This window comes from Anopheles ziemanni, chromosome 3, assembly GCF_943734765.1.
Source record: "Anopheles ziemanni chromosome 3, idAnoZiCoDA_A2_x.2, whole genome shotgun sequence".
Lineage (NCBI taxonomy): Eukaryota > Metazoa > Arthropoda > Insecta > Diptera > Culicidae > Anopheles > Anopheles ziemanni.
The window spans coordinates 90,064,339-90,080,254 of NC_080706.1; the positions used below are offsets into that span (position 1 = coordinate 90,064,339).

At 44.1% G+C, this 15,916-nt stretch overlaps 1 protein-coding gene across 1 annotated transcript; it reads right to left on the reverse strand.

The window, feature by feature from the left end:
- Positions 1-363: 363 nt before the first annotated feature.
- Positions 364-14,438, reverse strand: LOC131287948 (probable serine/threonine-protein kinase pXi). Its single transcript, XM_058317042.1, has 8 exons — positions 14,405-14,438; positions 7,830-7,920; positions 6,174-6,377; positions 5,749-6,090; positions 4,725-4,877; positions 4,503-4,659; positions 4,215-4,419; positions 364-2,267 (listed from the first exon to the last, which is right to left on the reverse strand). Exons 1-8 carry the CDS (start codon positions 14,436-14,438, stop codon positions 364-366), a joined length of 3,090 nt encoding a protein of 1,029 aa, XP_058173025.1.
- Between the last annotated feature and the right edge of the window lie 1,478 nt (positions 14,439-15,916).

Here is a 15,916-nt window from a genome sequence, read left to right on the forward strand (position 1 = left end):
TGGTACCAAGCCCAAACGTGCTTAAACCTATCTCCAATGTTTGTGATCGCGAAAAGAAAAGTAAAGTACAACCGTGCTTCGTTTTACGTTGTCAGCTAAGCTCTACAACACCGGTGTGCGTACGACGGCAACCACCCTAGGACCTAGGAAATATAACACATAACATAACCTCGCTTTCTCGCTCGTTGCTCCCTTTCCGTAGCCACCTTGACCTAAACCTCTAAATACTACGTATAAATACACATGGCGTATAAGATCGTGCGAATTGTATGTACAATCGTTCTCGACGGCTTCCTTTGAGGCGCTTGCCTCCGTTAAACTCTAACGCCTCTCCACATGTCCGCGGCGGGCCAACGACGGGGCTCACTTGTGCGTCGTAATGGTTGCCTCGAGCTGTGCCTGTATCTGTCGCACGGCCGAGCTGGCAACGGCATGCCGCTTCAGGAAGCTGTTGATCGTCTTCATCGAGCGGTTCTCGACCGCCACGTCCACCGCGTCCCAGTCGACGGAAAGGCTGCGTAGCTTGAGGGCACTGTTGCGCAGGTTGTTCGCCGTCACGGAGTCGTCGGCAGCAGCCGAGCTGGGGTGCAGGTGCATCTTCCCTACTGCTTCTGGTTGATCCTTGGACGTTCCCAGTACGCCGCTGCGTTCGAGGTACCTTCGGGCGACGGTGGAGTTGAGTGGTGCCACCGGAACGTCCCGACTGCTCATCTGGTTGACGCGGAACTTGGTCCGTTTGATCGAAGCGGTAGGCGTTAGGATGGCATGGGTCGTCGTCGTTGTCGTGGATGACGCCGAACTGTCGAGACTCTTTGTCGGAGCGAGAGACTTCCGGGGTTCTGTCGAATTCACGTCCTCCACGTCCAACACCTTCTGCTGCTTGACGATCGTCTTCCGCACCGTGGTGGTTGTGGACGCGATCTTACCCGAGCTGGTGCTGGAGAACGTGGTCGTCGTTACGGTGGACGTGGACGTCGACGTTTCCTGGGGTTCTTTTTTCTTCCTCATCGACATTCCACCGGTCGAGGATTTCTTCCGCACGGCGTTTTCGGACTTCGGTGCCGGTTTCTCCTCCGGCAGCGTCGGCTGCGTCAACTGCGAGCCACCGTTGTTGCGATCGCAGAACTTGGTGTAGTTCTCCTTGAACACCGAGTCGTCGTTGCAGAGACTGATCGACTTCGGCAGGAAGCGGAACGTGGGCAGCTTGAAAGGATCGTTGGCGAGGAACTCCGGTCGCTGGGCGAGCTCGTTCAGTTTGTTCTGCGCGCGCGACGTGCGGATCATCGTGCTCACCTTCGACTTCAGGTTCTCGAGATCGCTGTCCAGCTCGACGGTGGACGTGGAAGATGCGATGGACGCGGAACTGGACGCCTCCGCGTCACCCTCGGACGCTGCCGAAACGGGCGACGTTACCGGGTCCTTCACCGCCGTAGTGGTGGTCGTGAGGGAAAGCTTTAGTAAATCGGACAGTTTACGCAAATCGTCACGTACCTGATCCCGGTGCTCGGAGGTCGGTACCGACTCCTGGGCTGCCGATTCCTGTGCCCTCTCCGACGAGACGTCTCGTTTTGGAACGCCTGTATCGCTCGTAGGCTCACCGTCCGCGCCATCTGTAGAGAGGCAGAAACCGGAGGACAGGGACGTACGGTGGTGTACGTGAACCTTGGTATCAGTAGGTGAGCACGGGAGCAAGGAAGAGCAAGGGGCAGCCGGGGAACTCGCTGCCGGCTCGAGTCCACCGTTCGCGTTTTCGGGTGCATTAGCAAACGCAAGTTGGTTGTTAGTGTCCGTCGCTTGTTCGCTCGTCAAGCCATCGCTTAAGCTACTAATACTGGCTTTGCTATCACTACTGCAAATACTACTACTGCTAGAGCTATGGTCGCCACACCTAACCTCATGCTTCACGCCGCTCTCAAAGCTACTACGAGCAGCGTTAGGCGTTACACTCATCTGACAGCTGTCAAAGCTTGCGTTACGCTCGCTAGCCGGTGCATTTGTTTGCTTGTTAGTGGACGGATAAGAATCATTTGCATTTTCAATGGTGACAATACACTTGTTGACGTTCTCCTCCCGTAACTTCACCGCCTCAATCGTCGGATGGTCGTTTAACTGAAGCGAGGAAGCAGTCTGCTCCCAGCTTGCGTGCTGTTCCTTCGGGCTGCCATCGTAGTAACTGTTGTGCTGAATCTTAGTAGGCGCCATACCGCCTCCTCCGTTTGGTGCCTCATTTTCTACGTCATTATCCTCGTCGTTGTCGTTAGTTTCCTCTCCATTCCCAATCGCGGCACCTGTTGGTTTTGCAGGGTTTGCAAGCGAAGGAAAAGACGGGAAAATGCAGCGCATAGCTTGGATTAGTAAGCGCCATCGAGCTTTCTACACAGCGTGCCGAATACAAGAAGAGTACATCATTGGCATATACACATCGAGCAAGCAAATTAAAACCACTTATCGCACCATAGCAATTTAGTCCTCCGAAGCAAAGCCATCGTTTACAAGCACCAGGGAAACCTTCTCGGCATCGGTGCGCCTTCGGTAAACTGCATATTGGGAGGGGTTTTTCCAAAATGTTTCCAACGTCCCCATCATCATCATCGTCATCATCAGCAACAGCAGCAGATTAGTTTGGTCGAGGAGCGCAACGATTTGTCGAAATTCCAAATTCGTTTGGAAGCGTTCGGTTGGAATTAGTACAAAAACAAAGTAAAAGCGACAAAAGAAAAGAGCACAAGAAACAAAGGGAAAGCAAAGCAAACATTAGTAAGCTATAACAAATTACGATCGAAACGAAGATTGTTTACATCGTACGCTTGATTAAGGGATGAAGATTTGCAGAGGATGAAGTACATGAAGTGTTTGATTAAGGTTATACAATCTATCAACTTTCTATAAACTACACATCGATCCACTTTTTAGCAACCATGGAAAAATCGATCTTCGTTAGGGTGTATAGCGGATTGAGTGCTATTTTGGTACACATTTAGTACAGTCAAGATATGGAATTGGGACAAAAGGTTAAGTCATCACAGGGAATATAACTGTGTTTTGGTTTTGTAATGGCTTTGTATTAGATTTAGTGTATGTGATTGTCTATATTTCTTGTATCTGTCTTTGCTTTAATGTGCAGCTTATTATCAATAGCTTTATTTTCCAAATTATAGAAACATTTTGCATCCGGTTTTGGGCAATGGTCATGTCTCTTCTGTATCGGTTTTAAAGTTTTCTTCTGTGTGTTTCGTGTTTGGCAAACCCTTCAAATCGGGCAAACCGGTTATTAGTACACCACAACACGGCAGTCAAAAACTGTTACCCGGCAGAGAATAAAAAATAAGGGGATGGTATCACTACGGCACAAAGTAAACAAACTACTTTTCTTTACATTGCTCTTCATCCAAGTCGCTGTCTCGTCGTCGTCGGTGGGGTCGTCAGTGAGGGTCGTCGCGTTCAAGTATCAGAATCTCTTTTCGATGGTCAGAAATTCTCCCATCAGTTAAGGCCATCCGGTTCGGAGTGCGGAGAGGCTTCAATTAATTTAGGTTTAAAAATAGTTTGCCTAGTACGACGAAAGAGCTACAACAAAACTAATGGCCGCAAACTAGGTGGCCTTCCTACAGTGGAAACAGTATGCTCAGCTTGCTGTCTCGGTCTGCAGGCGGTCGAAAGGAGGTGAGGGGGGTCAAGAAGAAAGGGAAGTTAATTCCGGTCCAAACACACAATTATTGTTTAACAGCCCGATCCGATGGACAAAAGCGAAAATCGGAGTTGAGAGAAAGAGCGATGGGTAAAATAAGGGAAGAAAAACGAGAGAGAAGTTTGGCGTTAGTTGTATGGTTTGTCTACTATACATATTTACAAAGACATAATCGGAACCGTTGAAAAAACATTTGATTTCATCCTTTGATGAGAATTATCAATCAAATCCTCGTTCAGATGAGATGATAGATGCGATGCATTTTTTTCAGAAAATAATTTAGTACAACCATTTCGCCGAAGCTAAGATTTGCATATGAGTCAGTTGCCTTTTGACTTGTCGAAGAACAGTTAAATCCAATTGAAGAAAGGCACAATTATTCTGTTGCTGATGATGATAATGACGGTGATGAGGCGAAATGAGCGATATTCCATTGCACAACAAAAATGCGTAGCCATTCGAAAAAGGCACGAAATAGAACAATCCAAAAACGAATGTTTGGGGTCGGACGGTGGCTCACACTCACCCCGCGCTATGCTGCCTCTCCGGCTGCCGGATGTACCGTTCGCCAGCCCGCTCACTTCCGGTAACGTTGGCCTTCGGAGCTGCACCGACTCGCCGGAAGGTGCGATAATGTTTTCCGTGTCCTGCTCGAACGCGTACCGATTGTTGGGCGTGTCGTTCCATTTGCCGACTAGGTCTTTAAGGTTTTCCTTGTCGATTTCATTGTTCTAAAACAGATTGAACGAACCGAAGAAGGGATTAGATATTGCCCGCACAAAGGAAACCTTTTTCAGCATCGTATCGAGCATACATCTTTCTCGCCTACCGTCACATTGGTGTTGTTGTTGTTGGTCTCGAGCAGGATCTGCTTGAAGTTGGGGATGGACGGACGCCGGTTCGTCGGATAGTACTGTGGTTTCCGCTTGATCCACTTGTGTTTTAACGCGTCCTCGGCAGTTAGACGATTCCTGAAACAGTACAAAATTGTGGTTTCATCCTCCCTAATTCGATGTACTGAAGAAGCATTTCCTACGTTTGGTCCTTCACGAGACATCGGGTGATGAAATCGATCGCTTCCTCGGACACCTCGTCGAACGCTTCGTCGAGAAAATCGTACCGTCCGATCGTGATGTTACCCATGGTCTGAATATCGTCTTCGCCGGCAAATGGCGACAATCCCGAAACTCTGAAATGGTATCCAAAAAGCTATTAATACGGTGAACAAATTATAGTCGTTTTGGAGCATTGATTAGGTTGTCTAGGGAATAAAAAGGGCAAGCCATTTTTATAACCTTTTCGTTCGATCTTTCGTCACAAAATGCTTCTAAAGTTTGTTATGACATGTTCCGAAAGTTATAAGAAAAACGGTTTCGATTGAGGCTTCATTTTGAACGAAAAAATCAAATTATTATCTAAACTAGAACGTTCCAGTTTGAAGTACAAGATGAACTTACGCACTAAACTCTACTTCTGACTTTTAAACTACCTTAGATTTAGAACTACCTCTATCATTCTTGGTGCTATCATTAGCTTAGTTTTTAGAACATGTTTATTTGATATGATTTGGCTTAAAGTTGTTAGAAAAAGTAATAAAAATATAAGTGCGTTTGATTACAAAATTGAAAGAAGTACACATCTGCAAAACATTAAACTAAATAAAAATGAAACAGAACAGCTATAATAATTACAAAATTAAGTCTATTGGGAAGCTTAGTCTTTGCTTGGTTTTCGATAATAATTGGCTTAATGAATACAAACAAATTTTATCAACAATTATCGTAGTGCAAAAACTGTACTAAAAACAGCTTGGGGGTCAACGTGTTAAGTGATTTTAAGTTATAGTTTTATTTAGTAGACTTTTCTTAATTTTGGTTCATACTCATTTGAGATTGTAAGGCTCTTACTGTTATCAACAATTGTTCAATTGGTCTGTCTTACTCGCAACATTTCATTATCAAAAACAAATAATTAATTTACCGAAGCAAATTTGCCCAGATAAATTATGACAATCGTTGATTTTAGTAGGTAGGGTAGGGTACAAAAAGGAAGGTACTTACAGCACGTAGGCAATGACACCAACACTCCACATGTCGGTCGCGAACGAGATCGCCTCGAAGTTGACCACCTCGGGCGCGACGAACTCGGGCGTACCGAACAGCACCTGCAGCTTGTTGTCCGGGTCGTACTCGCGCGCCAGCCCGAAGTCAATGATCTTGATCCGATTGCCGGCCTCCGTGAGGCAGAGGATGTTCTCCGGCTTCATGTCCAGGTGAATGATGTTGTTCCCGTGGATGTACGCGACCGCATCGCATATCTGGCGCATGAAGATCGAGCAGGCGCGCTCGGTGAGGATGAACTTGTCGTCCAGCACCCGATCGAACAGCTCGCCGCCCTCGACGCTGGGAGGAGAAGATGATTGAAGAAAAGGAATTTAGTACACACGAGGGGAGAAGAGACTGGGAGGAGATCATCAACCACTCACAGCTCCATCATGACGCAAAAGGTCCGATCGAACTCGAACGCCGCGTACAGCTGCGCGATCTTCGAGTGCTGCAGGACGTTCATCATGTGCACCTCCCGCTCGATGTTGCGCCGGTCGCCCTTCTTCTGGATCTGGATGAATTTCGCCGCCAGCCGGACGCCGGTCGACTTTTCCTTGGACTTGTACACGACGCCAAACTTTCCCCTGGCGAAAGAGAGAGGGAGCACTTCGTTAGACATTTCCATTTAGTTTTCTTCATTTATTTCCCTCCCTATCATTGACCGTCTTTCAACTAAACAGTTTTCCACCTCCCAAGTGAACAAACCGCAAAAATGGCACAAACATTCCAGAACTGGAAATTCCATTTTGGCGCCTCCTTAAAAATAAATTTGTTCCCATTTCACGCTTTCATTTTTCGTGCGCTAATTTTCCCTTCACGATGGAGGCGCCTGGTCGCTGTTGGTTTCGCACCGTGGACACTTTTCACTTTCGAAGCAAACGATCAATTTCCGTGGTCCGTTTTGAAACCGTTTTAAACACTTTTGCCGTGTCGAACGCGAGACGCATGACCGCGCATGGGCCACTAAGAAATCCCATTAATCTAAAGTTCAGACGGGATGGCCTGTTTTTTCCGAAGGGAAGGTGGGCAAGATTTATCCTCAATGTGTCAGATGGAGTAAAATTTTGATGCTGCGTTTTGGACACTCTCTGCTCGGGCGTCGTGGATGGGTGATGTATAACGAACTGGTACTAGCTGTTAATTATCCATCGTCGTTTAACCTTTGCAAGCACCAGTTAATTCACGGGAGATGTACTAAAAACTAAACGAGTGGCTTCTCGTTTTCCAACGACAGCACTGAGTTGTACCATCTGTTTTGCTACGTTTTACTACCTTCAAGACCTTCACATTTTACACAAACCGTAGGTCGGGGAAATAGTTCTTTGCGATAATGGTCGCATGGAAACCATTTAGTACGAACCGTCGATCTAGGACAGCTTGGCGAACTTCAAAGTCAACGTTTCGGAAACACGTGCAGCGAACCTCCGTAGAAATGTAAGACTTCTCCCATCCCCGGACACCGGAAAAAAAGCCAGACAACGTTTAACATCGTTACCACGTGCGATGGCGGTATCGATTCAAGCGCCTTCGACGGGAAACTAATTTTCCTCTCACGCCGGATATATGACCCTTCGGCACGAGGATTGTAAAACGAATGGTGAAGAAGAAGGGCCTGTGGAGGGAAGAATTAAGTGGCCACAAATGCCGGACCATTCCACCCATCCGCGAGACTAAACAGGTGCTTCAACATCGAACGACATTCGCCCGATGTCGCCCCGTTACCATCTTTTTCTTCTTCAACTTCGTCACCGATCTTCGTTCGCCGTCGGTTGGAGATGGAAAAACATTTTCCCACCCTCTCCTCCCCGGCCCCAGCGTTGACTAAGACGTCGTTTGCGGGATGCACCTCCTCTCGGACAGGAATGCACCTGACCCGGGGCAGTGGCGTCCCCGCGTCAACGGATGATGAAAGATGGACAATCGCCATCGAAAAACCACTACCCATCGGCCACAAGGAGACGACGACCACGACGACGACCACGACGACTGCGACTCGAATGGTTCTAATTTTAGGTCCCCGCACAGCCCGAACCTACCTGCCGAGCTCCGAGCTGAGCTCGTACAACTGTTTCGGGTCGACACCGCGCTGAATTTCCACCTCCCGGTACGGGAACGCTGGCGGCACATCTGCGAAATAGAACCGAACGATTAATGAGAAGTGGTTGGCGAAGGGGGAAGAGGAAAAAGTAAAACGGTTCAACTCAAGGCACAACACAAATAGGAAACCTGTTGTTATCAAAACAAATGCACACGATGGCATCTTTACGGTGGTGTTTGCTAGTGATGCAGTTTTGCTTTTTCGTCAAGAGTGGTTGAGAAATCGTTCGAGTGACACTTTTTTGGGACTTTTTATAAGACTTTTCCTTTTTTTCATTTCTTGTATACATTTTTGTTATGTCATGTTGGGTTCTATCAATGTTTTTAGTCAATCTTACACTTGTTAATTCGTGTATCATTTCATCGTTTCATCGTTTCTGTTTGAAAACCAAATATTTTAAAAACCTCAAATTTTGTAAACCTCTTGTTGATAACTGCCAGTATATATTTTCCTACATAATTGGATTTTAAGTAGTTTACTAGCGCTTGTTTTTCTAATATTTTGTTTGTTTGCATGTTAGGTTTATTTGCTTTGCATGCTTTGAAGACAAAGATTTATTGAAATGGATTTATCGTTCACTTCGAGTCAGTTCTTATGGATGTAAGAATTTGAGCTCGTTAATTTTCACTTCCTTATTTATTCTTATAATCTATTCCAATCTTTATTGTTTCGCCTTTTTCTCCACTATTTTTACTAAGATCCTATAAGTCTACTCCTTATTCCGACCCGAATCACAGGGATATGTTTTTTCCACAGGGATATGATTGCTTAATGCACTTTCCTTTGTTTATTGTACATATTACAAAAAAGTGTTATTTATAATTATTGCTACAAACTTTTGTTAAAAATATTTTAAATACTAGGTGTTTCTTAAACTCAATTTAACTAATGTTAAAATTAATTTCATTTCAAATTCATTTTTCTTAACTTTGTTCTTAAATATTTTTGGGTTTGTTAATTCAACAACAAATAGATTTAATTGTTTTAACACTCATTTTTGACCCGTAAATAAATGAAAACGCAACATAAAAACTTCAGTAACATTTAATATCAATTCTTTGGGAAGTTTTTGCTTAGCCTTCAAACATCGTTGGTTTAATAAATCGCTTGGCAGTCAACGTGTTAAGAAAGGAATCAATTGAAATCTATTTAATCCTGCTCCTAGACTCAGTTTGTCATTTTCCTAGACATAACAGTGTTATGCAAAACATAATAAAATGAAAAATAGACCTTGTAACAGTTTACCATCGAAAAGAAGAAATTCTCATCGATTGGCAAACGGTCGAAGCGATGCAGTCAACCTGTCCCGGGAGCATGTCAAGTGCAAGTGACACGGTGACCGCTTGTTGACCGTCAAAACCCCGCCCGTACCGTTTTTTATGCACCTAAGGACTTTCCTTCGACAAAATCGATATGATCCGATCCGGGATGCCATACGAATGAAGGTGAACTGAGAACCAATTTTCCACTTACAACTATAAATACGTTGAAAACACCACCGCAAAAAGTCCCCAGCACGGTGGACAGTGACGACCAATCATGTGAACTGTAGCCGTAATGACAACCGGTCGATTTTCCAGTGCGAAATCAACTGTTTTTGCGCCTGCTTGGTTTCGGTGTGTTTGAGTGTTTACTTTTTACGTCTCGCCCACGGTGTCGGGTTGTTGGATTTAGACGGCCGTCTGCGTTTAGACGTTAGGGTTGGATTAATTAACCCTCTTCGTTCCGCAGCGCGTGAGTCAGCCTTCAACCCGGCGCTTGCAAGAGTTTATAGGGAAGTCGTAGAACGACCCATCCTTGGGAGGAGGGCACGCGAGTCGGGCTGAGCAGAGAGGTTATGTATGTTCTGCGCCGAATTAAATCACTGTTTATTTCCTCGTCCGTGTTGGCAACCAGCGTTCGCCCCTCCTCAACCACTCAAACATCCACCGTGTCCTGCATGATCATGATTGAGGAAATGATTTTGGCACTCGAAGATACGATCAACGGAATCTTTTCTCGGGCGGAGGTATTAAGGTGGGGCGGGATCATGTCGTGCACTTTTTTTTCATCATGTCACCATCTTCTGGCGTTGTGCCACGAGGCAATCTTGCGATTTTTTTGCTACTTCAACCATCCGACTGAACTGAGCACGAAAATGTAATGCTCGTGACAACCGTAAATGGCGAGTGGGAATTTATCGACATGCTTGGCGGATGATTTACAATATAAACATGTCATCGGCACTCATTTCGGTTGAACTGGCTACACTCTAGAAAACCGACAGAAATTGACGTGTTACTTAGCGATAAGCCTGCAGGGAGGGAAATGCAAAGGAATAATTAAGACGCCATAGGAAAAGTGTAAATAAAGCTTGTATTGATTGGCTTGTAAACTAAAGCAATGTAATGGCGAGTGCTCAAACACATTAACCCTTTAGTAAACATAACAGTAATTATTTTGAATATAACGGCAATCCAAGGATTGAATAAAATATGTTTAGTACAATATTTCAAACATAGCATAGGTCAGTTTTGAGCTACAAAACCCATAAGTAACCCATGTGTCCCATAAGTAGATGAAAATGCAACATTAAAAATATAATCATATTAAAAACTCATTCTTTGAGCTGGCAAGTCTTTGCTTAGCCTTAGACCGTCGGTTTTAAACATTATATAAACAAATTTAATTTAATAAAATGAAATGAAATATTTAATGAAATAGTGTACTAAAAAGTGTGCTAAAAAAACCCGTGGCAGTCAACGTGTTAAAACGTAATTGAATTATCATAACAATGAAATACATTTCAAACATTATTCTATACGTTTTTTTCATATGATCATAGCAACTGTAGAATATCTATAATAAAACAATCCATAAATGGATGTTCTCGAAAAAAACGTTCTACCAATGTTGGGTTTTAGTATCTTCAAGTAGAAGACTAAGCACCTCGAAGTGCATCCGTTTACAAATTGCGCAGCTCAAAGCAATTTAGTATAACGCTTCTCAACCTTGAAGCAAAACTAGTGTTCCTTCTCGTCCACACGCAATTACTTTCGGGATAATTACCTCATAAACCATCAGTCGGGTAATAGGTCGAAAAAATTGCCTCAATCGTCCGTATAAACGCTACCGGTCGAAATTGGCAAAGGAGGAGACTATTTTTGCGCGTGGGAAAAAGCTGGGTTGTGCTAAATATTGTCATTATGATTCGCAACGATACAAATGCAGATTTCCTCGTCCCTGAAGGGGGGAGTGTAGCTCTTCTTCAACCGGTCAATGCCCGGGAAAACGAATTGCCAAAAACCCGGTTGAAATGATAGAGCACGAACGGACGCACGAACTGTTTTCTGGCAAAGGGCTTTTTCTTCGATGAAAATGCACCATTTCCTTTGACTTCCCAATTATTTCCCCTACCGAGGTTCACTAATATTTATTATTCTCTTCCGGGGGCCAACCGGTTTCCGGTACCCCCCGTGGCGGCGGGGTCTTTATTTCGGGAAATTGCAATCATCGCCGCAGGAAATGGGCCGCAACGGAACGGCGTTTTTGCGCCAAACGCCGATGAACGGCCGTCACGAAGGCGTGCCGACCTAACCTCACTAAACAAACAACAACCCCCGCCGGTGGAAAAAAAACTAAAGATGATCTTGAAAATGCACGGAAACGGAAGGAGCGAGATGGGGGGAGTGTGTGCTGGTGGGAGTAGTTTTTCCACCCAGCCCACCGGGCCAAAACCAATGCATCTTCGGTTGCCCGAGGTCCGCCGAGGTTGGCCGCCGCCAGAAGCCGTGTTTGCGTCCGTCTCAATCAAAATCCATTCATTTTTAACACCCGAATTTTCGCCCTCCCTCGAGATTGACCAGGGGGAGGGGGTTTTCCACCGGCATGGGCCCATGTTCGTGCATTAATCTTTGCCAGCGGGAACGCGTTTGGCTGCGGAACAAATTTTCCCACTCTGCCCGCCCGGACGGTTTGGTGTTTTTCCGTGTGGTTTTTCTTCCCACTTCCGTCCATCCATCAACATCATATGGGAGTTTGTGGTGTGTGTGTATGTATTCATTGCCTTGTTTTTTCTTTTACGCGATCGATTTCCTTGCCATTTCGAAACGCCAACAAGTGCGAGGGAAATGAAGCAGAACGAACAAAAACGTCAATATCGATTGAACGATCGATTCACTGAACTTTAGGTTTCCGTTTTCTTCAACCGACCGAACCGAGGTGCTAACCGTCATCATCATCATCATCATCAAGCGATCGGTGGGAAATGGTGAAAGAAAATAATCACCACCAGAGGTCACAACCTATTTGCCCATTCGCGCGGTGGAAATGGTAAAAACAAAATTTTATTGCAGAAACAGCAACAAAATCCGAACGAAAAGGCAAAAAGAGCTGATCTGAAAGGTTAAAAACACATGCACCCCATTCTTGCGGTGCATGGCGCCATGTGTTTTGCGACGTTTCGTATTTAGACTGCATCAGCGTGACTATTTTTCTTTTATTTATAGCATTCGCTCCCGCAGAGGCTTCGAAAAACTTGGGGAAAACAATTGAGCAGTGGAAGAAAAACAAATTAATGCAGTTAAGTGGACGTGAAACAAAATGGTCATGAAAATGTGTAAAGAAGCATTTTACAATCAGAATACTTCCTTCCTTTTCTATGCTGTTTATTACTTTTATAGTTTTTTTGTTCTTCAAATAAACCACCAGCTTGTAGTAAGTTTTTCCCCCAATGCGTACTGTTTGACCTTGTGTGATTTTGCAACGACAACTGTTTAGTTTGTTTCCATTTCGTTTTTCTTTTCACTCAGAGAAATTTAGTTATTTTTGGTGCGAATTGATAGTCCCCGTGGCGTGCGCAGGGTGACCTCCAGCATGACAATCATTAATCTCCGTGTAGCTTCGAGCGGTAGTGGGAAATCGGAAACGGGGCAGGGCAAGGAAATCATTAGAAAGGTGTTTGTATTTTTGCTCAGTCTGCAAATTCAGAGTATCATTTTTCTTCGTGAACATGAACCCACAGGAGGGAAAACAATTTCTCTTCGGCAGGGAAAAAGGAAAGCCGAACGAAAATGAGCCATGTGGGCAAGCATGTGTGTTTGTGTGCACGGTCACTACTACGCCAACGCAATGGAGAAATGTTTGAATGAGGGAAAAGAAGCAAAAACGCCTGTGTATGACCGTTGGAAAATGAAAGGAAAATATTCTCCCCACAGCCAAAACACAAGGGATAGGAAAGCAGACCACACATTCCACGGGCGGTGGGGTTGGGCGGACGTATGCAATTAATTGTCACGAATTGACCTGTTGAGGGATCGGAATTTTAAGCGTTTGATTTGCGAGTGTATTTTTTCCATTCGGTGTACTCTCCCTTTCCATGGTTTGGCCGTTAGTTTCATTCAAAGCAAGTGAAGAAAGGTGGGTCCGGGAAGACGGACGAAACAAACGGAACCGTGAGGAGAAAATTAATGTGCCAAAACGTGTGCCTCCATACGCTCTTTGTGGCCTGTCGTCGAGCCAATTCGCACCGTACGCTTTCCCCCTGGCCAGATGGATGCTGGTTACTTTCACGGTTCAGATTTATTTGTCTCGAGCTGCTCGAGGGGAAGAAAAACAAAAACCAACCCACCAACCAACCACAAATTGTCGCTAGTAAGTTATTTTGAACGGTACAGGCAAAAGGCAAAATCCAAAAACAACCTGACAGCTCCTTCGACAAAGCGTTTGAAACGAATGCGTCTGTTTGTGGGAAAAGGTAAATGAAAATAAACCGCAAAAAAGTCGTAAGTCGTAAGGTGAGGTAACAGAAGCGTTAACAACTATTTACTGCTACGGTTTACATCAAGTTCAAGAGGAGTATGACAATTTGTGAGTCTTATATTAAAACGGAAGGATACTAACACATAACACAGAAACAAAAAAAAAGGGAGGCAAAGTTGTCGCTTGAGACTCGCGTAACTTGTTTACCATTTTGTAGAACATGGTATAAAAAGAGTAATCAAATTCCACTTTCATTATTCTGTTTTGTTTGAACTAGGTTTACATAACCTTCCGGGCGATTTTAAAAGGAAAACACGTGACAAGATGGAGGCGCCCAGTAGTTGGTACAAATTGACAATGTGAATTATTTTGAAGAGAGAATCGATGCCATTCAAATTGTACTAATGGGTGAATATGGTAACGATTAAATATAAATTAGTAATAAATCAAATCAGAAAATACTAATGTAAGGAAGACCCGATAACAGAGTGGACTATGTTGAAACAACACCAAAAATAATTGTTTTACAGAAGATATAACTTAACGAGAAGTTATTTCTCATGGATAAAATGGAAAGAGTATGAAAAGTCGGTTTGGCGGTAAAGATAAAAGCAACGATAACCAATGACGTAATATAAAAACCATCCGTTCAATCACTACTAGGGACCAAAGCAACACAAGCACACAAATGAAAGAAAAACCTGCTGTGAATAGAACGTTGAAAATATGTGACGAAAAAATGGGTTAGAGTTGGTTCTCAACACATTCACTTACCACCGAGAGGGTCTGTTTCGTCGACGTGAATCATCTTTGAGGTTTGTTATCTTCTTGGTTGTTTCCTTTTTCCACGTTACGCTGTTAGGTTGACAGTTGTTATCCTTCCGATTACGTTTTCCGGCCAATGATGGAAATTTTCGGTAACGATGTACGCTGTTTAGTTTTCCACGATCAAACAGTAGAATGTTTATATAGTTTAGCTGTTGTTGAATGTCAATTCTTCTACTATTTTAGCTTGTCCTTTTTAGGCTGTAGATGATTCTCCACGATATGAGTTTCACTGATCCTTATTTCCTTGAGTTGTATGTCTCCTGAATACCCTGAAAAAATAACAAAAGTTAGTAACAAAATATAGCATTTTGATTTAATTAAAAAAATATGAAGACTATCTTATCCACATATAAAACTAACTACAAGCATACATTGCAAAGAGAAAAGCAAATAGTAGAAAATAACCTCAATTTCTAAGTCTACTTCACGACACAAATGAACCTGATTAGAATGGAAATGTTTATCGAAACATTTGAATTCATCGTTAAATTTAATTGCCCGCTAATTGCAGAACTCCTTCAAACTTGTTCTCCCAAGGATTACACCTTGAACTTTGCTATGGTAATCTGTGGTCCTCTGTGGCTCTCTGTGTACTTAACCGGTTCGAAGTTCAGATACCTTTACTGTCCCGTGTCCCGCAAGCCACTGCGAACCGCTCCGTTCGATCGATAATGCGCCAATGAGTTCAAATTGTTCGCATCGTTCAATTAGCGTGGCGTAGCAAAAACTATTTTTCGCTTCTTTTTTCACTTTCACTTTCACCCCCCTCCCTTCTTACCTTGGCTCGTGTTTCCTCAACCCTCGCCCGCGTTCGAACCCCGAAAACCCCGATCGATCGATGTCGATTCGAACGAAAATCCGTGCGTGCCAACAGTTCAGTGAAAACCCTGACCATGACTGTGGCTCTCACTCTCGGTTCATAAACGAAAGCACATCGCACACACATACACACACACAAACAAACACGCGCAACGGTGCCAGGGGGAGGTTTGGGGAGGGCGAGGTTAGGATCACGGTAAGCCGTTTCCCACTTCCGGTTGACCAGTGGCAATGTGGCGTTTGTAGGGTTTTTTCCTATCGCGTTTTCCTCTTCTCTTACCACAATTCATTCACCTTTGCTGAGTTAAAAAAAGTGAGGATGTACTTGTTGTTTTTATTTGGTTGAGGGTTTTAAGACGCCAACAAATATGTGTTCCAGGAGAAAGAGAGAAGCTATTATTAGGGACAGATGTACTTAAACTATTGCCTAGTATACAAACAACATGTCTAGTTTAGTAGTTTAGGTGTTCAGAAAAAGATCGAAGATTATTTAATGTAAGTAAAATTCTACGAAACTTCAAATTAAATTTCCATAAACCTTGCCGTCATCCCACACACATTCCGGGCTTCCGTAAACAACTTTCCCTTTTAAGGACAATCGAATCGTTCCGATCGGAACAAGACAATCCTAGGCGGCGG